Below are 22609 nucleotides of genomic sequence, written 5' to 3'. Positions count from 1 at the left end.
GGGGTGCTCTGCATTTACCTATAGGGAAGGGGGGGGGGGTGCTCTGCATTTACCTATAGGGAAGGGGGGGGGGAGAGGGGGGGTGCTCTGCATTTACCTTAGGGAAGGGGGAGAGGTAAAAGCTCCCCCCCCCCCCCCCCCAAAATCATGTTACCCACCAGCGCTGTTCTGCCCCCCCCCCCCCTATCATGTGACCCGTGCGTGGTGTTCGGCTCCCCCCCCCCCAAGATCATGTGACCCACCAGCACTGTTCTGCTCCCCCCAATTAATGATCAGCCCAGCGGGGTGCTACTCACATATGTCAAGCACTGCCCTCCTCCTCTTTGTTGGGGGCCGCCAGCGATGGAACTCACTGTACGCCAGTGGTATCCAACCTGCGGACCTCCAGTTGTTGCAAAACTACAACTCCCAGCATGCTGGGAGTTGTAGTTTTGCAACAGCTGGAGGTCCGCAGATTTGAGACCACTGCTGTACGCTGTATACGGCTTCATACATGACAGTGGGCTCAGCCTATCACTGGCAGGGGCGGGGCATCGCTCTGGCCGGTGATAGGCTGACGGCTGTCCGGCGTTCCCGTCCCCAGCGACGTGGGTGAGTTAAAAGTTTATTTTCTGTATCTTTTGCAGCCCGGGTATAGGTATACAGCATACAGCAGTGGTCTCAAACCTGCGGACCTCTAGCTGTTGCAAAACTACAACTCCCAGTATGCGGGCATGCTGGGAGTTGTAGTTTTGCAACAACTGGAGGTCCGCAGGGTGGAGACCACTGGCGTACAGAGAGTTCCATCGCCGGCTGTCCGGGCATGCTGGGAATTGTACTTTTGCAACAACTGGAGGTCCGCAGGGTGGAGACCACTGGCGTACAGAGAGTTCCATCGCCGGCTGTCCGGGCATGCTGGAAGTTCCAGCGCCCAGCGGCCCCCAACAAAGATGAGGAGGGCAGTGCTTGACATATGTGAGTAGTACCCAGCTGGGCTGATCATTAATTGGGGGGAGCAGAACAGTGCTGGCGGGTAACATAGGATTAGTTCCCCGATGTGGGGACAGCGCTGTGCTAGGCTGATAATACATTCCTGAGGGGGAGGGGCCCAACCGGTATTGTGGTATGGGGGAAAATCCATATTGTGCAGCCCAAAAAATTTGGCATTCGGTATGAACCGGTATACCGCCCAGCCCTAGATATACCTATGGGAAAGAGGGGGGGTGTAGCTCTGCATATACCTATGGGGAAGAGGGGGTGGGGGGTTTAGCTCTGCATATACCTATGGGAAAGAGGGGGGGTGTAACTCTGCTTATACCTATGGGAAAGAGGGGGGGTGTAGCGTAGCTCTGCATATACCTATGGGAAAGAGGGGGGTGTAACTCTGCATATACCTATGGGAAAGAGGGGGGGATGAAACTCTGCATATACCTATGGGAAAGAGGGGGTTACCTGGCTACCTACCTACCTGCTCTTTTACTGTGCAGGACACCAAGGAGTGCATTATTACAGTTTGTGGGCCTATAGATGGGAAGATTGTGTAGAGGAGGGGAGGGCACTGTAAATATGCAGAGTCTGACATGTTTTTCCTGCAGATGTTAAGAGATCCACATGGTGGTCTTATCCGGACGGAGAAGAAAAGGAAAGAGGACGCCGCTGATCAGAAAAGACGTAATTGTGAGTCCCAAAATGTAACTGTAATCACTAATATGGTATACACATCCTGTGTACAGCTGATATCTACCGCCATATGGTCCTGTATATAATCACTTATATTGTATACAGATCCTTTATAGAATACTGGTCTGTATATAGTGGTTTTATTCAGTACAGTATGGCGGTATTATTCAGCTATTGTGTGGTGGTAAATATTTACTCCTTGTATACCAGTATTATTGGTTATAGAAATTTACCTATGTTAAAGTGTTTCTTACATATATGAATTTTAGTTTATTGTGTGTGGGATTTGGGTGGAATAGGAGTGTGGCAGAGCTGCAGGGGCCCTTGCATTTTTTTGGGTCCGGGGGCCCTGAGTGTTGTCAGTCCGCTCCTGGGGGGAGGGGAGGGAGGGGGTGTAATTAAGGGGGGGTGCGTGTGTGTGTGTGGGGGGGGTGCCAAACAAAGGGTCCGCCCCGGGTGCCAAATGCTCTAGGTACACCCCTGGCTGCATCATACCAGTGATCAGCTTGTAGGCTGCATCATACCAGTGATCAGCTCGTAGGCCGCAGTATACCAGTGATCAGCTCGTAGGCCGCAGTATACCAGTGATCAGCTCGTAGGACGCAGTATACCAGTGATCAGCTCGTAGGCCGCAGTATACCAGTGATCAGCTCATAGGCCTCAGTATACCAGTGATCAGCTCGTAGGCCGCAATATACCAGTGATCAGCTCGTAGGTCACAGTATACTAGTGATCAGCTCGTAGGCTGCAGTATACCAGTGATTAGCTTGTAGGCTGCAGTATACCAGTGATCAGCTCGTAGGCTGCAGTATACCAGTGATCAGCTCGTAGGCTGCAGTAGACCAGTGATCAGCTCGTAGGTCGCAGTATACTAGTGATCAGCTCGTAGGCTGCAGTATACCAGTGATTAGCTTGTAGGCTGCAGTATACCAGTGATCAGCTCGTAGGCTGCAGTATACCAGTGATCAGCTCGTAGGCTGCAGTAGACCAGTGATCAGCTCGTAGGCTGCAGTAGACCAGTGATCAGCTCGTAGGCTGCAGTAGACCAGTGATCAGCTCGTAGGCTGCAGTATACATGTGAGTGCAGCGATCAGCAATGTTTATAAGTCCCACAGAGAACAAATGGAGCTGCAGGTGATCATGTGCTGCTGCTCCATTCATTTGGGGGACAAGGGACCTCTCTTCTCATGATCGGTGGTGTTCCCAGGGGTCAGGTCTCACCGATCAGATATTCAGTGTATTAATTTTTGGTGTAAAGACCCCAGACTGGACCAAAAGACTCTCCCCCTCCACACATTGCTCCCCATGGCCCTCTCTCACATATACTGCTCTGTATGACCCCTATCTCACTTATACTATTCCGTATGACCCTGTATTTCACATATATACTGCTCCCCATTACCTCCTATCACATATATACTGCTCCCTATGACCCCTTATCACATAAACTGTTCTGTATGACCCTGTATTTCACATATATACTGCTCCCCATTACCTCCTATCACATATATACTGCTCCCCATTACCTCCTATCACATATATACTGCTCCCTATGACCTCCTATCACATATATACTGCTCTCTATGACTCTCTATCACATATATACTGCTCCCTATGACCCCCTATCTCACATATACTGTTCTGTATGACCCTGTAATTCACATATATATTGCTCCCCATTACCTCCTATCACATATATACTGCTCACCATTACCTCCTATCACATATATACTGCTCCCTATGACCTCCTATCACATATATACTGCTCTCTATGGCCCTCTATCACATATACTGCTTCCTATGGCCCCCCTTCTCCCATTATACACTGCTTTCTATGCTCCCCATATACTGCTACCTATACCCCCAGATATTGCTAACTTTACCCCCTGTATACAATTAAATGCCCCTCATCACATGTACTGGTCTCCCCACCTTCCTCACAGCCTCTAGAGTTCAGGGGCCCCTGTGTTTAGGACATTGTAAGTTGAGGAATCACTGTATTCTTCTGGTCCTCTTAGCTTTATTAAACTGTAATGGACAAGCCTGATGCTGCTGCAGGACTGGTTAATGTCCCAATAGGTATGGGGACTCCTAGTGGTGAGATATTCCGGAGCCGTTTTCTTTATTAAATATTTTAAAAAATGTAAACACCGTATTACAAAAGGTCTTTAATTTTCGTCAGTAACAACATACAAAAAGATTTTGGCTAATGTTACATGTAATGTAACATAAAAAAAACAGAGATAGATACAGTATAGGGACCTTTCTTCTACGACATTCGGCAGCACAGAAGGGATATTCCCGGCCTCTTTTATTCCCAGTAGGACCGCCCACCTACAAAAAACTCAAATGAAGATTAGCCAACTGGCAACGGACATACCTCATAAGTAGCCAACACACCTGCACGCAATTGTGTTTTTTTTCTGTCCTCTTTTCTTCCTGGTAAGCGGTGTTTCCACACCCTGTTTTTCTGCCCACCTGTAATACCTTTCTTTTTCTTTTCTTTTTCCTTAGGTTCTGTAAAGAAAGGTTTTTAATTAACACCAGTGTCCCAGCAGTTTGTCTGAGGGCCAATGTGGGAAACCCTGGCCTACCTGGTGTCCTGCCATTCTTACTGGCCCATGTGGGTGACCCGGGTGAGGGTAAGAGGCCTGGTGGCTAAGGCAGAGATGTTGTGCCCCCTTCTTTAGATCCAGGATGTTGGGGAGAGCCTGGGGTGCTTTCCCCCGTATAGGCTTCATAACAGGAGGTGTTGGTGCGCTGCTGGGTGTGCGGTTCCCCCTTCGTGCAGCTGGTGCCGGGAGTTGCGAGTGTTCCCTCCCCCTTCGTCCCCCCCCGCGGTCCGGTAAGTATACCTTTTTCTCCTGCAGCCCGCCTGGATGTCCTTCTGCGGAAGTCGGGCTGTACGGAGTCGGCGGGGAGGAAGGACATTTAAACAGGCAAGAAGCCGGCGTTCGGTCTCCTGGAACGGAGGCAGCCGGACTTCTTGCCTGTAAAGGTAAGTGTGCACACTGTCACCAATGACGATGTTCTGATGCACACTGTCACCAATGATTTATTTTGTGGCACACTGTCACCAATGATGGTTGAGGCACACTGACACCAATGATGATATTAAAGCTCACTGACACCTATGTTTTGTAGGTGCTCACACCTATGAGTTTGTGCCCTCTGACACCAATGATGATCAGGGGCACACTGACACCAATTATGGTTAGGTGCACACTGGCACCAATGCTTATCGCACCATTTAACTGCTGGACACTATTTTTTTAGCCTGTACTTACGCTGAAGTAACCTGACTGCACTAGTCTTGGTTAGGACATCAGTATGATCTGTGTACACTGATTTGATGCCTGTTTTTGGGTACTCTAGCACTGTCTATGTGAATTAACCCCTTAGAGGTCAGGCTGCAGAGTCTATGTGTTGCTGTACAGAAGGTTTTAGCCCTAGTAGAGCGTACTTCTTGTGAGGGGGTCTGTCTTGGAGGTTGACGTGGTGTTTTTCTTACTCCCTCTGTCTGTATTCCTTCCAGATGTCGAGCCTTTCTACCCCTAGGAAAAGGAAATCAAAGTCTAAACACAGACTCTGTGTCTCCTGCGAACAACCGTTGCCTGAGGATCAGAGGGGTGATCTGTGTAGTACCTGCAAGCATCATCTGAGGAAGAAGCCCGCTGGACACAAGTCTCTATGCGTGAGTTGCCTTCAACCTTTACCCCCTAATGCCAGTTCTACTGTGTGTAAGGAGTGTTCTGAGCCTCAGGAGACTGCCGACTTCCTTCAGGAGGCGAAGGGATTTTTCTCTTGGTTCAAGGAGAGTTTCGGCTCCACCTCTGAGCAGGCCGCTAAGAAATGTAAGCTAAAAGAGAAGAGGCAGTTAGTTGTTAGATCCCCTTCACCGCCTATCACTACTGACACCTCCAGTGGTTCAGAGTCGGATTCAGAGGAAGTCGTTTCTGAAGACTACTATCTCTTCAGGAAAGAGTTTGCTGATAAACTAGTGATTGCAGTGAAGGACATTGTTGAATCATCTAAGGAGAAGGTGGCAGCTCAGGATAAGAATAGTCTTTATTATTTTCCAAAGAAGGTGTCCAATGTTTTTGCAGCTCATCCGGTGTTAAAGACAGTAATGGAAAAGGAGTGGAAGAAGCCGGAGCACAGGTTAGAATTGGGGTCCAGGTTTCGTTCAGTTTACAAGCTGGATCCAAATGATTCAGAGAAGTGGGAGAACCCAACCAAGGTAGATACAACAGTGGCCAAGCTATCTAAGAGTACTCTTCTGCCTGCAGATCATACCTCTATTCTGAAAGACCCTCTAGATAAGAAGATGGATACTCTCCTGAAGCGTACTTATTCTTATACAGCTGCAATGACTAAAGCGGCCTTATCCGCAGTACCAGTTGCTCGGGCCTTAAGAGTCTGGCTCAGTCAGTTGAGCAGGGACATAGAAGAAGGAGTTCCCAGAAGGGAGCTACTGTAGGAGGTCGCCACCCTGAAGGTAGCAGCGGAATTTTCCTGCGATTTCCCGCTAGATATAACCAGAGTCTGTGCTAAGAATCTTGCAGTTTTAAATTCTGCCAGAAGAATTGTTTTTCTTAAACCTTGGCCGGGCGAGACCTCTTCAAAGATTAATTTTTGTGCCCTTCCCTTCGAGCCGGGTTTCCTGATAGGCTCCCAGTTAGAGGATATTTTAGCTCCAGGCAAGGAGACGAAGGAGTTAAAATTTCCTTTCTCAGAAAAGAAGAAGTCCTTTCGTCCCTTCAGGGTCAGGAGGTCTTTTTACAAGAGAAGATCCTTTCAGGACAGAAGATCCACTCGTCGTTTCCAGAACAGCAACAAAAGAGGGAAGCAGACGCAGTCCAAACAGCCCAGGTCAGAGTTCTGACGCCAGGCTCCGGGATACCGTAGGAGGCAGGCTGTTGAGACATCAAGCAGCCTGGCAGAAGATTACAACAGACAGCTGGGTCTTAGAAATTATCTCTATAGGTTACAGCCTAAATTTCCTGGAGTGTCCTCCCGAAAAGTTTCTCTTGAACAAGAGCGATGGGGTTATGCAGTCTCTCCTACAGGAATTCTTGATGAAGGATGCCCTGGAGCCAGTCCCGGTGAACCAACTAGGCCAGGGGGTGTACTCCCCGATCTTTCCTGTCCCAAAGCCAGGCGGCAGATGGAGGCTCATAATCGACTTGCGATACCTAAATCGATTTTTAAAAAGAGAAAAGTTCCACATGGGCAACATAAAATCCGCCACCACTTTACTCCAGAAGGACGACTGGATGATTACCTTAGATCTCATGGACGCCTATTTACATGTCCCGATAAACCTTGAGTCAAGAAAATACCTCAGACTCGCAGTCGTCCATCAGGGAAAGGTGGAACATTTTCAATTCCGCGCTTTACCCTTCGGCCTGTCTTCATCCCCAAGAGTGTTCACGAAGGTAGCAGTAGTCATTGTAGCAGCCCTGAGACTACAGGGAGTCCAGATCGTGCCTTATTTAGACGATTGGCTGCTCGTTGCAACGTCTCAAGATCTTCTACTACATCATCTGCAGATGACTCTGAATCTCCTCCAAGAGTGCGGTTTTCTTCTCAACAAAGAAAAATCAGACCTTGTGCCTGCAAGACGGAAGAAATTCCTATGTCTGATTTTGGATTCGTCGCCGAGAGAGTCCTCCTGCCAGTGGACAAACAGATGAAGATTATACAATCTGTCACAGATCTGATTCAGACGCCGGTGATGCAGATAAGAACAGCTATGAAAGTTTTAGGACTGATGACTGCTGCCATAGAAGCAGTACCATGGGCCAAGGCCCACATCAGAGAACTCCAGACAGAGATCTTGCAGGAATGGGATCGTCGTCCAGAAAACCTTTCAGCCCCGCTGTGTCTCTCACCTCACACACGATCAACTCTTCACTGGTGGTTAGACAAGGAGAATTTGTCACGAGGCAACTGCTTCAGACTACAAGATCAGTCTATAATTACAACAGACGCCTCAAAGTTCGGCTGGGGAGCGCATTACAACGGTCAGTGGATCCAAAAATCCTGGTCTCCAAGAGAAAGACTGTTCTCCTCAAACCTGAGGGAGCTAAGAGCAATAAGATTAGCAGTGATGCATTTTACTCCCCTTGTCAAGGACACTCCAGTGCTGGTCAAGTCGGACAACTCAGTCTCAGTACATTACTTGCGGAAACAAGGTGGAACAAGGTCTCAGGCTCTGCAGAACGAGTGCAGCATGCTCATGAACTGGGCCGAACACCATCTCTCCTCGCTCTCAGCGATCCACATAAAAGGGGAGCTGAACTACCAGGCGGATTTCCTGAGCAGGTACACCTTGAACCCCAACGAGTGGGAGCTGAACCCGAAGTACTTCTCCCAAATCATTCTGAGATGGGGATGTCCCCAATGGGACCTCATGGCTACCCGACAGAACAGGAAGTTGATGAAGTTCTGTTCCTTGTACAAGATAGATCAACCAGATCATCTGGATGCTCTGACCATGAGCTGGAGGGGGCTTCATGTGTATCTGTTTCCTCCAATCCCTCTCATGAGCCGTGTCTTGAACAAGATCATCCTGGACAGACCGACAGTACTGCTTATAGCCCCTTTCTGGCCTCGCAGGGATTGGTTCCCGCTTCTGCTCCGACTGTCAGAAGGCAAATTCTGGAAGTTCCCTCTACAGGAAGATCTACTTCTCCAGAGAGGTTTTTTCCATCAACATCTAGAGCGCTTACATCTGACTGTGTGGAGTTTGAAAGGAGAAAGTTTAGAGACAGCGGCCTGTCTGAAGAGGTCATAGACACTCTTCTATCAGCTCGCAAGCCATCTACTAACCAGCTATACTCCAGAGTATGGAGAAGATTTTTATCATGGAAGGTTGAGAAAGGGGACCCAGAGATCTCGCTTCCATTGGTGCTGCAATTCTTGCAAGACGGCTATTTGAAAGGTTTGAAGCCCAATACACTCAGAGTTCATGTAACAGCTATTAACTCTTTTACAGATGGTCGATTTGCCAACCAACCATTGATCTCCAGATTCTTTAAAGCTCTAAAGAACCTTAGACCGACTGTCAAGACTCCAGTTGCCGCTTGGGACTTGCCACTAGTCCTGAAGAGTCTCACAGGGGCACCCTTCGAACCGATCGCTGAAGCGGATATCAAGTGGGTCTCTTGCAAAGCCTTGTTCTTGGTGGCAGTCACATCTGCTAAGCGTCTTGGAGAGTTACAGGCCCTGTCTTCCAAGTCTCCCTACATCAAGTTCACACAGAGTGGAGTTCTGCTCAGGACTGTTCCCTCCTTTGTTCCCAAGATCGCTTCAGAAGTCAACGTCAACAGAGAAGTTTTTTTGCCAAATTTTTGTCCTCCTGAAGATGAAGATAATCTTCAATCTCTAGATGTGAAGAACACTCTGTTAAACTATCTCACCAGAGTAGAAGGGTTCCGTAGGGACGAAAATCTATTTGTACAGTTTGGAGGACCAAGAAAGGGGTGTAAAGCGGCAAAGGATACACTGGCAAGATGGATAAAATCAACAATCATAGAAGCTTACAGGTTGGAAGGTTTGGAGCCGCCTTTTCCTTTGAAGGCCCATTCAACTCCTGCTACGGCGACTTTGTGGGCCGAGAGAGCGCAAGTGCCGCTGAATGACATCTGCAACGCTGCTTCGTGGTCAACTTCATCCACATTTATCAAGCATTATCGGCTCGACATCCAGGCACAGAGTCCAGCCTTCAGTTTGGGGGTTTTGTCTGCTGCATTACAAGATTGAACCCCCCCCCCCCCCCTTTTTGTTGTTGTTAGCTGCTAGCGAGCATCCCTTCTGTGCTGCTGAATGTCGTAGAAGAAAGTGAAAATTGTATACTTACCGTAATTTTGCTTTCTTCAAGACAGAAGGCAGCACAAATAACCCTCCCAATAAATTTATTTTGTGCAATCAGAAAAGAGTCTAGCCATTTACACAATTGCGTGCAGGTGTGTTGGCTACTTATGAGGTATGTCCGTTGCCAGTTGGCTAATCTTCATTTGAGTTTTTTGTAGGTGGGCGGTCCTACTGGGAATAAAAGAGGCCGGGAATATCCCTTCTGTGCTGCCTTCTGTCTTGATGAAAGCAAAATTACGGTAAGTATACAATTTTCACTTTTTGCAAGGGTCTATGGGGGGAATTCACAAAAAGTCACATAGCTAAGTGTTTTTTCTCTGCCTTTATTTGGGGCAGTGGTTTGATGCCATTGCACTGTAGTTAACAAAGTGTCTCACTGCATTTGATAACTATGGTGCAATGGCACCAAGCCACCGCCCCAAAAAAGGATGGAAACAAATCACGTAACTCCCCACCCCAGTGAAAGTTTTTATACCTGTGTGCTGTCACTTTCTCAAGGGTGCTCTGCCTTAGTGTGGATTTCCGCCACGGCCGACCTCCTTCCACCAAAAAAATGCTATTTACAAAAACAGGCAAACGTCATAAATCACCGCCCACTGCAAATGGCAAAACCGAAAGTGTTCTAAACTGGAGCCTTTTCAGGTTTTGCCCTAAATGAAACGTTGCAATATGCTGGCGCAAAATGTGCCTGCGCCAAACACATGCAACATATTTAGAACAAAAAAAACCTTCTATTGTACTCTTACCTATTCAAACTGTAACAGCCGTAACGTCTCTCAGAGCTTTTTTCCAACAATTGCCTGTGCTGCCGGCAACCCTCTGGTTTTACAATCCATTGAGTAAATGCCTCTCAGTCTTTGGCAAGCTGGGTCCCCAATAGTTTTGTGAGGCAGGTGCTCATCTCGCTTCACAGAAAGCTGCGATCTGATACAAGGGCTTATGGCAGTGTTTGCCAACCATTATGCCTCCAGCTGTTGAAAAACTACAACTCCCAGCATGCCTGGACAGCCAAAGGCTGATTTGAAAATGACTTCTATTTAAAAATCTTAATCCTTCCGGTACTTATCAGCTGCTGTATTCTCCAGAGGAGGTTGTATAGTTCCCTTCTGTCTGACCACAGTGCTCTGTTACCACCTCTGTCCATGTGAGAAACTGTCCAGAGCAGGAGAAGTTTGCTATGGGGATTTGCTTGTACTCTGAACAATTCCTGACATGGACAGAGGTGTCAGTAGAGAGCACTGTGGTCAGACATAGAAGAAATTCAAAAAGCATACAGCAGCTGATAAGTATTGGAGGGATTTTAAATAGAAGCAATTTACAAATCTGTTTAACTTTCTGGCACCAGTTGATTCAATATTTTTTTTTTTTTTTTTTTTTTTTTTTTTACCACCGGAGTACCCCTTTAAGAGACCTTTATTATAACCTGGAGCATCTGATTTGTGGTAGAAGAATTAGATGTAAGAGTGACAACTGGTAAACAATTAATTTATTTAACCATCCATAAATGAGAGTGCAACATTCTATCTATTTTACTTATGCATTGTCTCTTTTTGTGATGTAAAAAAATATTTATTAATGTACCGTAATTATTCTAGAACCTGAGTATGTTTGCTTATCGCTTGTGATTGACAGATGGGAGTCGGCATTACTGGCGATTAGCCGGAGAAGATACTGTATTTTCTGGCATATAAGACTACTTTTTAATCCAGGAAAATGTTCTCAATAGTCGGGGGTCGTCTTATACGCCGGGTCTCGTCTTATAGGGCGGGTGCTGCAGTCGGCCGGGACACCCGGGGTATGGATGGAGAGAGAGCAGCACTGTGCCAAGAAAAACATGCATCTTTCAACCGTCCGGCCCACCCTTGTATGTATCCTATTACCGTACCTCTTTCTCTACCTCTCAGATCTCGCTCCTGAGGACTGTAGTGAAGCGTGCGCATGTGCGAGATCTGAGGCGGCGCAGGCGTGAATGTGCAAGATCTGAGAGGTGGCGCAGGTGCGCACGTGCAAAATCTGACAGGTGGCGTTGGTGTGCATCTGCGAGATCAGAGAGGAGGAGAAGGAGGTACATTAATGGGATACAAGGGTGGCACATGTGCGAGATCTGAGAGGCAGAAAAAGAGGTACGGTAATAGGATACAAGGGCGGGCCAGACGGGTGAAAGAGGCATGTACCGCTTTGATAGTCTTGGAGACAGGGAGGGCTGGGCAGACAGGGAGAGCTGACCAATCCAAGCAGGCTTTGTATACAACAACCAGCCAATCACTAGTAAGGTACCATACATCATGATAGAGGGGTATTCTTATACGGCGAGTACATCCCAAACTCTATATTTTAACTGTAAAAGTTTGGGGTCGTCTTATACTCCGGAAAATACGGTACTTTGATCTGTGTGGTGGTATTTCCATCATCTTTGTTATAAATTTGGCATATGCCTAAGCATCATAAATTGATTCATCAAAAAATGTGCAAAGGAAAAGTTGCCCAGTTGCCCATAGCAACCAATCAGATCACTTCTTTCCTTTTGCAGAGGCCTTGTTAAAAATTAAAGAAGCAAGCTGATTGGTTGCTATGGGCAACTTTTCTTCTGGACAGGTTCTGATAAATCTCCCCCATTGTTCATCTTTGTATGTATTTTTTTCTCTCTAGAAATAAAAGCATTACAGACTTTTATATTACAATCCTTACTTTTCTGTGTATAAATACAGTGAATGAATTTGTATATTTGCCTACTGACAAATAAATGGTCAGATTCCAAACTCTCCACCATGGCCAGGACCAAAGAGCTGTAAAAAGGATGTCAGGTACAAGACTGTAGACCTGCGCAAGACTGGAATTGGCTACAAGACCATCGTCAAGCACCTTGGTGAGAAGTTTACAACAGTTTGTGTAAATATTTACAAATGGAAGACAAAATAACGTCAGGGGGCTCCATGCAAGATCTCATCTTGTGGAGTTTTAATGATCATTAGAATAATGAGGAATGAGCCCAGAACTACCCGGAAAGATCTTGTCAATAATCTTAAGCTGGGACCATAGTCACCATAAAACAATTGGTAAAATACTTCACTGTAAAGGACTGAAATCCTGCAGCGCCCACAAGGTCTCCCTGCTGAATAAAGCTCATGTAGAGGTCTGTCTGAAGTTTGTCTATAAATCTCTGAATCATTCAGACAGGCCTGTACATCTGCTTTTTTTCTTTTCTTCTATAGGCCAATAATTGCACCAACGGTTGTAAATTTCTCACCAAGCTGGTCTTGTCCCATTCCAGCCTTGTGTAGTTCTACAATCTTGTCCCTGACATCCTTGGAAAGCTTTTTGGTCTTGGCCATGGTGGGGAGTTTAGAATCTGCTTGTTTCTGTGGAGAGGTTTCTTATATACAGGTAACAAGCTGAGATTAGGAGCACTTCCTTAAGGCTTTGTTTTCTGACGCTGCGGCTAATTAGTGGTACCTGAGCTAATTACTGCATGCGTTTCTGCGACAAATGTCACATTTTCCTAGGATTAGCATAATTTCTGATTGCGGTCAGTCACGGCAAAAACGCATGCAATAATTAGTTGCGGTACCGCTAATTAGCCAATTTGTGTAATTACAGTCTTAAGAGAATGCTCCAAACTCAGCTCATTGCCTGTATAAAAGATACCGGGGAGTGAGATATCTTGCTGACCGCCAGCCTCTGTCTGCAATCCCGAATATAGAACAAATGGGTTGTCTAGCATGAAGGGGGTAATATCAATTTACTTTTTTTATTGAAGACTAGCTGAGTACACGGCTTTGCCCAGTTAATAGCAGGCTATAACGGGTTAAAACGGCTATTAGAAAAATCCCATAGACTATGATGGGATTTTCTAATGGCCGTATAGGATTTTGTAACTGACGTCTTCAGCTGATTTTCAGACGGAACTTCGTACGGATCTATAAAACGGAGTCATTTTGTAGTGTGAAAGAAGCCTAAGCCGGTGGCCATTGCAGAAAGATTTCTGGATATTCACCTTAGCTACATATACTTTATGCACATGATTTAAATCCACATTACTGTCTTTGTGTTTTTATATATGTTTACTATTTATCCGTGCATCCTAGTAATCACTGTATGTGAGCTGGACTTTCTATTATTAGTAATGCAGGAATGAAGGAAAACTTTTACATATTACGGAAAATCCCTTTATTCAGTCTTAAGAGCTTTGAAGTGACAAACATTGAAAATCACAGTCATTGATGTCTGTTATGATTCGGCAGGCTGAATGTGGATCCTCTGTGTCAGCGAGGGATTGGCATAGACCGTGTCGGTGGACCGGTTCTAGGTTGCTACTGGTTTTCGCCAGAGCCCGCCGCAAAGCGGGATGGTCTTGCTGCGGCGGTAGCAACCAGGTCGTATCCACCGGCAACGGCTCAACCTCGCTGACTGCTGAGAAGGCGCGGGACAGAAGGACTAGACAGAGGCAAGGTCAGACGTAGCAGAAGGTTGGGGCAGGCGGCAAGGTTAGTAGTCAATGGCGATAGCAAGAGGTCAGGAACACTGGTAAGGCAAACACTATAAACGCTTTCTCTGGAACAAGGCAACAAGATCCGGCAAAGCAGTGAAGGGGAAGTGAGGTTATATGAGCAGGGAGCAGGTGGAGGCTAATTAGACTGATTGGGCCAGGCACCAATCATTGGTGCACTGGCCCTTTAAATCTTAGAGAGCTGGCGCGCGCGCGCCCTAAGGAGCAGAGCCGCGCGCGCCAGGACGTGACAGCCGGGGACCGGGACAGGTGAGTGACTTGGGATGCGATTCGCGAGCGGGCGCGTCCCACTATGCGAATCGCATCCCCGGTGGCAGTGTCAGTGCAACGCTCCCGGTCAGCGGGTCTGACCGGGGCACTGCAGAGAGAGGAACGCCGCGAGCGCTCCGGGGAGGAGCAGGGGACCGGAGCGCTCGGCGTAACACTGTCTTTACTCCAGGCCATAGTCAGCCGCTTCTATACGGTCCTGACTATATAGTTTGAAAAAGCCCAAATATACATCTGGTTGGATGAAGGTCTGTTTAACAGCTGGGTCCTGCAGCATAAGCTTGTGCCAGGCATTCATACGTGGAAACTTTTCCAAAAACCTATGGGGGGGTATAAAAAGGATGGATTTATTCATGCTCTATCATTTTGTGTCTACAGCTCCTATATAGACCTATGTGTTTCCATGGCAACAGACTACAAACAAACTCTGTGTAGTCCAATGTTCAGTCATAATGTCATGGATACAAATATAAATGTATAGTATATCTTTAAGAAGTCATGGACAGATGGAAGGAAGTATAACTGCAGGAGAAAGCTACAAAAGGGATTTTATGTGAACATAGTTTTATACTGTACTACTTTACCTACTAATCCTGTAATTATATACATAATTAACACAAAATACAATACTGACAAATATCAAATACAGTGGTCCCTCAACATACGATGGTAATTCGTTCCAAATGGACCATCGTTTGTTGAAACCATCGTATGTTGATGGATCCGTGCAATGTAAAGTATAGGACAGTGGTCTACAACCTGCGGACCTCCAGATGTTGCAAAACTACAACACCCAGCATGCCCGGACAGCCGTTGGCTGTCCGGGCATGCTGGGAGTTGTAGTTTTGCAACATCTGGAGGTCCGCAGGTTGAAGACCACTGGTATTGGAGGTAATACTCACGTGTCCCCGCCGCTCCAGACCGTCACCGATGCCCTGGATGTCTCCTTCCATCGCTGTCGCCGCGTCCCCGCCGCTCCAGCAAGGCCTCTGCTTCCCCGGCATCCTCGCTCTCCGTCGCCGCCATCACATCGCTATGCATGCCGCTCCTATTGGATGACGGGACGGCGTGCGCAGCGACGTGATGACGACGATGGAGAGCACCGACGATGCAGGAGATCCCGAAGAGGACGCGCTGGAGCCCCGAGGACAGGTAAGTGATCGTCAGCGGACCACACAGGGCACCGTAAACGGCTATCCGGCGGCAGCTGAAGCAGTCTGCGCTGCCAGATAGCCGTTTATGCAATCGCCCCGACATACAATAGCATCGTATGTTGAAATGATCGTATGTCGGGCCATCGTAGGTCACTGTACTATAAAAATTTATAAAATACGTAGCAAAAAAAAAAAGAGTGATGGCATAGAGTGGGCACTACATAAATACAATCATAGGGCAATAGTAGTCCATGTATATCCACAAAGAAAAGAAAATGATAGCAATAAAATGTATAGAGCCAGGGATCACACAATAAATAGAACAATATTCACTCTAAACATGCCAAGGGGAAAGCATATTTGATAATTGAAGCAATGTAGAGTAACGGCAAACATTTTTAGTCAATGTTATGACCCAGAAGGAGCCTAAGTGCTTGAGAACCAAGCCCAAAAGCACATTTTGCCCTCAATGTCCTTGTCTTGGGTTGTGAAGACATCATGCAAACTGTGGGTTTAAATCTTACATCGCGGCCCATTATCAATGTTTTTCATCTACTGTAACAGCACGTTTCCTTGGCGTTTCACACGGTTCCTATGGCACTGCACATCAAGCAAGACCAAAAGTGATACTAAAGAGATGTCCAAAGAAAGGTCACATGGCTAAGGAAACCCAGAAGGTCCAAGAAACCAGGAACAGCAGGTATGCGCATACAGACTATTCATATACAGCAGCAAAATTGTTTACAAAAAAGTTCAACTAAAATAAACAACAATAAAGTAAAAATGAAATAATATTACAAAAAGGCCAGGCGCAAGTGAAAAGGGTAATGCAGGGTTTTGAGCAGCCTGGACTTGCACAGTAAAATGGAAAAGTGACATAAGTTAAACAGCGGCTCCTATTGCCACAAGCACAGCATGTATAGAACATAGACGTGACACTGGCGCCAAGGGACATGACTGAATGGTTACATGGGTTATGTAAGTGTCACTAATAGATGATAAAGATTAAAAGGCTTAATGTTCATTTCTTTTAACCTGTTGGGGACGAAGGGCGTATGCATACGCCCTTGCGTCCTGGTACTTAAGAACGAAGGGCATATTCATACGCCCGTGGGAATTTCGGTCCCCGCCGCGTGCCGGATGGGGACCAGACCGGGGTGACTGCTGTTATCAATCAGCAGGCACCCCACGCAAATGCCTAGGGGGGTCATCAGACCCCCCCATGTCGGCGATTGGTGCATATCGCAAGTGAATTCACACTTGCGATTTGCGCCGATTCCGGGTCATTACGGGTCTATGGTGACCCGGAATATAAGGGGGATCGCGGTTGTCTAAGAGGTGCCACCTCTCCTATCCCTGCTATTGGTGGTCTAGACGCGACAACCAATAGCAGATCGGGGGCGGGGGGGTTAACTTTCATTTTCCCCGTCCTGCCCACCCACAATAGGCGGGGCAGAACGGGGAACCGAAGGGGATCGAACGCCGAAGATCACTTACCCGTCCGGAGGCAGAGGGCGAGCAGTGGTCTATAAAGTGTAGCCCTCCAGATGTTGCAAAACTGCAAATCCCAGCATGCCCAAACAGCAAACAGCTGTCTCGGCATGCTGGGAGTTGTAGTTGCGTACCTCCAGCTATTGCATAACTACATCTCCCAGCATGCCCTTTGGCGATCAGTACATGCTGGGAGTTGTAGTTTTGCAACAGCTGGAGGCACACTGGTTGGAAAATACTGAATTAGGAAACAAAATCTAACTGAAGGTTTTCCAAACAATGTGCATCCAGCTGTTGCAAAAGTACAACTCCTCAGTCAGTACATGCTGGGAGTTGTAGTTTTGAAACAGCTGGAGGTTTGCCACCCATGTGAACGTACAGGGTACATTCACACGGGCAGGTTTACATTAAGTTTCCTGCTTCAAGTTTGGGCTGCGGTATATTTTTTGCTGCAGCGCAAACTCCTAGCGGGAAACTCACCGTAACCCGCCAGTGCGAATGTACCCTAAAAACACTACACTACACTAACACACAATAAAGGGTAAAACACTACATATACACCCCCTTACACTGTCCCCATCAATAAAAATGAAAAACGTATTGCACGGCAGTGTTTCCAAAACGGAGCCTCCAGCTGTTGCAAGACAACAACTCCCAGCACTTCTGGACAGCCACTGACTGTCCAGGCATGCTGGGAATTTAGCAACAGCTGGAGGCACCCTGTTTGTCCACCCCTATGCAATCCGTAATTTAGTCCTCAAATGCGCATGGCGCTCTCTCAGTTCAGAGCCCTGTCGTATTTCAAGGAAACAGTTTAGGGCCACATATGGGGTATTTCTGTACTCGGAAGAAATTGCTCTATAAATTTTGGGGGGCTTTTTCTCCTTTTACCCCTTATGAAAAGGAAAAGTTGGGGGCTACACCAGCCTGTTAGTGTAAAAAAAATTTTTTTTACACTAACATGCTGGTGTTGCCCCATACTTTTTTATTTTCACAAGCAGTAAAAGGAAAAAAAGACCCCCAAAATTTGTAACGCAATTTCTCATATGTGGGTGTATGTGGGCATATGTGGGCGTAAAATGGTCTGTGGGTGCACAACAAGGCTCAGGAGTGAGAGCACACCATGTACATTTGAGGCCTAAATTGGTGATTTGCACAGGGGTGGCTGATTTTACAGCGGTTCTTACATAAACGCAAAAACATAAATACCCACATGTGACCCCATTTTGGAAACTACACTCCTCATGGAATGTAACAAGGGGTATAGTGAGCCTTAACACCCGACAGGTGTTTGACGAATTTTCATTAAATTTGGATGGTTTTCACTAAAATGCTGGTGTTACCCTAAATTTTTCATTTTCACAAGGGAAAATAGGAAAAAAGCCTCCCAAAAATTGTAATCCCATTTCTTCTGAGTAAGAAAATACCCCATATGTGGATGTAAAGTGCTCTGCTGGCAAACTACAATGCTCAGAAGAGAAAGAGCGCCATTGGGATTTTGAAGAGAAAATTTGTCAGGAATTGAAGGCCACGTGTGTTTACAAAGCCCCCATAGTGCCAGAACAATGGACCCCCCCACATGTGACCCCATTTTGGAAACTACACCCCTCAAGGAATGTAATAAGGGGTGCAGTGAGCATTTACGCCCCACAGGTGTCTGACAGATATAATATATCATTTGCACAGCCCACTGTTCCAAAGATCTGTGAAACGCCAGTGGGGTGTAAATGCTCACTGCACCCCTTATTAAATTCTGTGAGGGGTGTAGTTTCCAAAATGGGGTCACATGTGGGGGGTCCACTGTTCTGGCACCACGGGGGGCTTTGTAAACGCACACGGCCCCTGACTACCATTCCAAACTAATTCGCTTTCCAAAAGTTCAATGGCGCTCCTTCTCTTCTGAGCATTGTAGTGCGCCAGCAGAGCATTTTACGTCCTAACATGGGGTATTTCCATACTCAGAAGAGATGGGGTTACAAATTTTGCAGGGCATTTTCTCCCATTACCTTTGGTAAAAATGGTAAATTTGGGGGGAAAAATGCACTTTAGTGAAAAAATATATATTTTTTCATTTACACATCCGATTTTAACGAAAAGTCGTCAAACACCTGTGAGGTGTTAAGGCTCACTGGACCCCTTTTTACGTGCCTTAAGGGGTGTAGTTTCCAAAATGGTATTCATGTGGGGGGGTTTCTGCTGTTCTGGCACCATAGGGGCTCCCTAAATGTGACATGCCCCCCAAAAACCATTTCTGCAAAATTCACTCTCCAAAATCCCATTGTTGCTCCTACCCTTCTGAGCCCTCTACTGCGCCCGCCGAACACTTGACATACACATATGAGGTATTTCCTTAATCGAGAGAAATTGGGTTACACATTTTGGGGGGCTTTTCTCCTATTACCACTTGTAAAAATTTAAAAACTGGGTCTACAAGAACATGCGAGTGTAAAAAATTTCGATTTTGAATTTTCTCCTTCACTTTGCTGCTATTCCTGTGAAACACCTAAAGGGTTAACAAACTTACTGAATGTCATTTTGGATACTTTGAGGGGTGCAGTTTTTATAATGGGGTAATTTGTGGGGTATTTCTAATTTGAAGGCTCTTCAAATCCACTTCAAAACTGAACTGGTCCCTGAAAAATTCTGATTTTGAAAATTTTGTGAAAAATTGGAAAATTGTTGCTGAACTTTGAAGCCCTCTGATGTCTTCCAAAAGTAAAAACTGGTCAACTTTATGATGCAAACATAAAGTAGACATATTGTATTTGTGAATCAATATATAATTTATTTGGAATGTCTATTTTCCTTACAAGCAGAGAGCTTTAAAGTTAGAAAAATGCAAAAATTTTTATTTTTTCATAACATTTTTGATTTTTTCACCAAGAAATTGTTAGGATTCGGCTAGCTGGATGTGGATCCTCTGTGTCAGCGAGGGATTGGCGTGGACCGTGTCGGTGGACCGGTTCTAGGTTGCTACTGGTTTTCACCAGAGCCCGCCGCAAAGCGGGATGGTCTTGCTGCGGCGGTAGCAACCAGGTCATATCCACCGGCAATGGCTCAACCTCGCTAACTGCTGAGAAGGCGTGGGACAGAAGGACTAGGCAGAGGCAAGGTCAGACGTAGCAGAAGGTCGGGGCAGGCGGCAAGGTTTGTAGTCAATAGCAATAGCAGAAGGTCTGGAAACACAGGCTTTGGACAACATTAAACTCTTTTTCTGGCACAAGGCAACAAGATCCGGCAAGGAAGGAAAGGGGAAGTGAGGTTATATGGACAGGGAGCAGGTGGAAGCTAATTAGACTGATTGGGCCAGGAAGGCACTGTGGTCGGACAGAAAAGAAATTCAAAAAGAAAAGAACTTCCTGTGGGGCATACAGCAGCTGATAAGTACTGGAAGGAAATAGAAGTAATTTACAAATCTGTTTAACCTTTTGGCCCCAGTTGATTAAAAAAAAAAATTTCCACCGGAGTACCCTTTTAAAGCTGTAGATCCCGAGACCACACGCCTCTGAGCCTGAACATGCCACAAGGGCTAAGTCATGTCAGTCACAAGTTAAGTATAGGCTCTAGTTGTGGTTTAAACTCTTAAGTGTCTGTTACGCCGAGCGCTCCGGGTCCCCGTTCCTCCCCGGAGCGCTCGCCTCATCCTCGTTGCTGCAGCGCCCCGGTCAGATCCACTGACCGGGTGCGCTGCGGTCCCGCCTCCAGCCGGGATGCGATTCGCGATGCGGGTGGCGCCCGCTCGCAATGCGCACCCCGGTCCCCGTACCTGACTCGCTCTCCGTCAGTCCTGTCCCGGCGCGCGCGGCCCCGCTCCCTAGGGCGCGCGCGCGCCGGGTCTCTGCGATTTAAAGGGCCACTGCGCCACTGATTGGCGCAGTGGTTCCAATTAGTGTGTTCACCTGTGCACTTCCCTATATTACCTCACTTCCCCTGCACTCCCTTGCCGGATCTTGTTGCCTTAGTGCCTAGTGAAAGCGTTCCCTTGTCTGTTCCTAGCCCGTGTTCCTGACCTCCTGCCGTTGCCCCTGACTACGATCCTTGCTGCCTGCCTCGACCTTCTGCTACGTCCGACCTTGCTTCTGCCTACTCCCTTGTACCTCGCCTATCTTCAGCATCTTCAGCAGCCAGAGAGGTGAGCCGTTGCTAGTGGATACGACCTGGTCACTACCGCCGCAGCAAGACCATCCCGCTTTGCGGCGGGCTCTGGTGAAAACCAGTAGTGTCTTAGAACCGGTCCACTAGCACGGTCCTCGCTATCCCTCTCTGGCACAGAGGATCCACCTCCTGCCAGCCGGCATCGTGACAGTGTCAAGACTGCAAGTGCTGTGTTGTACAGGTCAGAGCCACCGAACATCTTTAATCAGGAGGACTACAAGTAACATAGTGCAAATTCTCATGTCTCTTAAATTACTAAAGCACCGGCCTATGTGAATATATTTATGGGGGCCTTTGAGAAGGAATACATCTGGGACAACCCTCTCCTCATGCAACACAGTCGTCTATTGGTGATATATAGATGACTTGTTTTTTGTTTGGCACGGACCAACTGACACAATCTCCTTACTTTCTCAACAACTTAACCAAAATTCATGGGGTTTATCCATCACATTGGAGCATAGTTCAAACAGTATCAACTTTCTTGATTTGCGCATTTCGCATGATGAAAACTCATTCACAACATTTACCTTTTTAAAAAAAAAAAAAAAACAGGTAGATGCGAACAACTATTTAGATTTCCGTAGTGTGCATTATAAAAACTGGCTAATTAATATATTGTTTAGCAACTATAAGCATATACAGAAAAATTGCACCAATAAGGCACTTTCAATCAATCAGTCTCGTGTCCTGAAAAGGTCTTGAGTAACGCCTTTAAACAAACAAAAGTGCTCTCACAAAGAGACTGTCTGACAAAGAAAAACAAAACTACAAGCACAAATGAAGATTCTACATTCTCTTCAAATTTTATCACCACTTTTAGCAGAGACTCGCAGCAAATAAATAAGATAGTCCACCAACATTGGTACATCATCAAAGCTGATCCATCCTGTCATAACCAACTGGGGGACAGGGAGAGTGAGCCCTAAACTGACCCTAAAAACACTCTCCCTGCCTATTTGCCCATACACCCTAAGCGGTGAATTGACAACTTGGAGCCGATTCCTGCCTTCGCTAAAGTGCAGTAGCATAAAAGCACAATATGCATAGTCGGTCACAGGCCAGAACAGAAACGGAAAACTACTAGACATCCAGATATACCAAACAGAATACAAATACTAACAGGGCAGAATATTAACAGGCAAACTGATAAGGAAACATAGGACACTGTTCACACTGGGACACAGAGCAAACAAACTGGACACCCCACTCCACAAAAGGAGTAGCCATTAATAATAAAGCCAAATAGACTATTGGCCAGCGGGCACACTCCACAGTATGTTCAGGATGCTGACCCAGTAGGAAACAGAAATATAAAACACAGAACTTCATAAAAACGGGTACAAGAACACCAAACTCTACAACGTAGAGGAACACTGGTCAGGATACTAGACAGGATATTTCTCAATATATAAAACTAGAACTGGATGAGTCTTAATAGACTCCAGGACACCAAACAGGAATTATAAAATACAGAGCACGGATAACACTAGCAAGA

The 22609-nt window shown here is 46.5% G+C and overlaps 1 protein-coding gene across 3 annotated transcripts in view; it reads right to left on the bottom strand.

The window, feature by feature from the left end:
- Positions 1-13691: 13691 nt before the first annotated feature.
- LOC130281693 (glutathione S-transferase omega-1-like) overlaps positions 13692-22609 on the bottom strand; it is a 39000-nt gene continuing 30082 nt past the window's right edge. For all 3 annotated transcript variants that reach the window (XM_056529188.1, XM_056529189.1, XM_056529187.1), the window contains exon 7: positions 13692-14631. In XM_056529188.1, coding sequence (XP_056385163.1) covers positions 14475-14631 — 157 coding nt within the window. In that variant the 3' untranslated portion in view covers positions 13692-14474. The remainder of the gene's footprint in view (positions 14632-22609) is intronic.

The sequence above is a fragment of the Hyla sarda genome, chromosome 7 (genome assembly GCF_029499605.1).
Source record: "Hyla sarda isolate aHylSar1 chromosome 7, aHylSar1.hap1, whole genome shotgun sequence".
Lineage (NCBI taxonomy): Eukaryota > Metazoa > Chordata > Amphibia > Anura > Hylidae > Hyla > Hyla sarda.
This window is presented reverse-complemented; position numbering and strand designations above follow the sequence as displayed.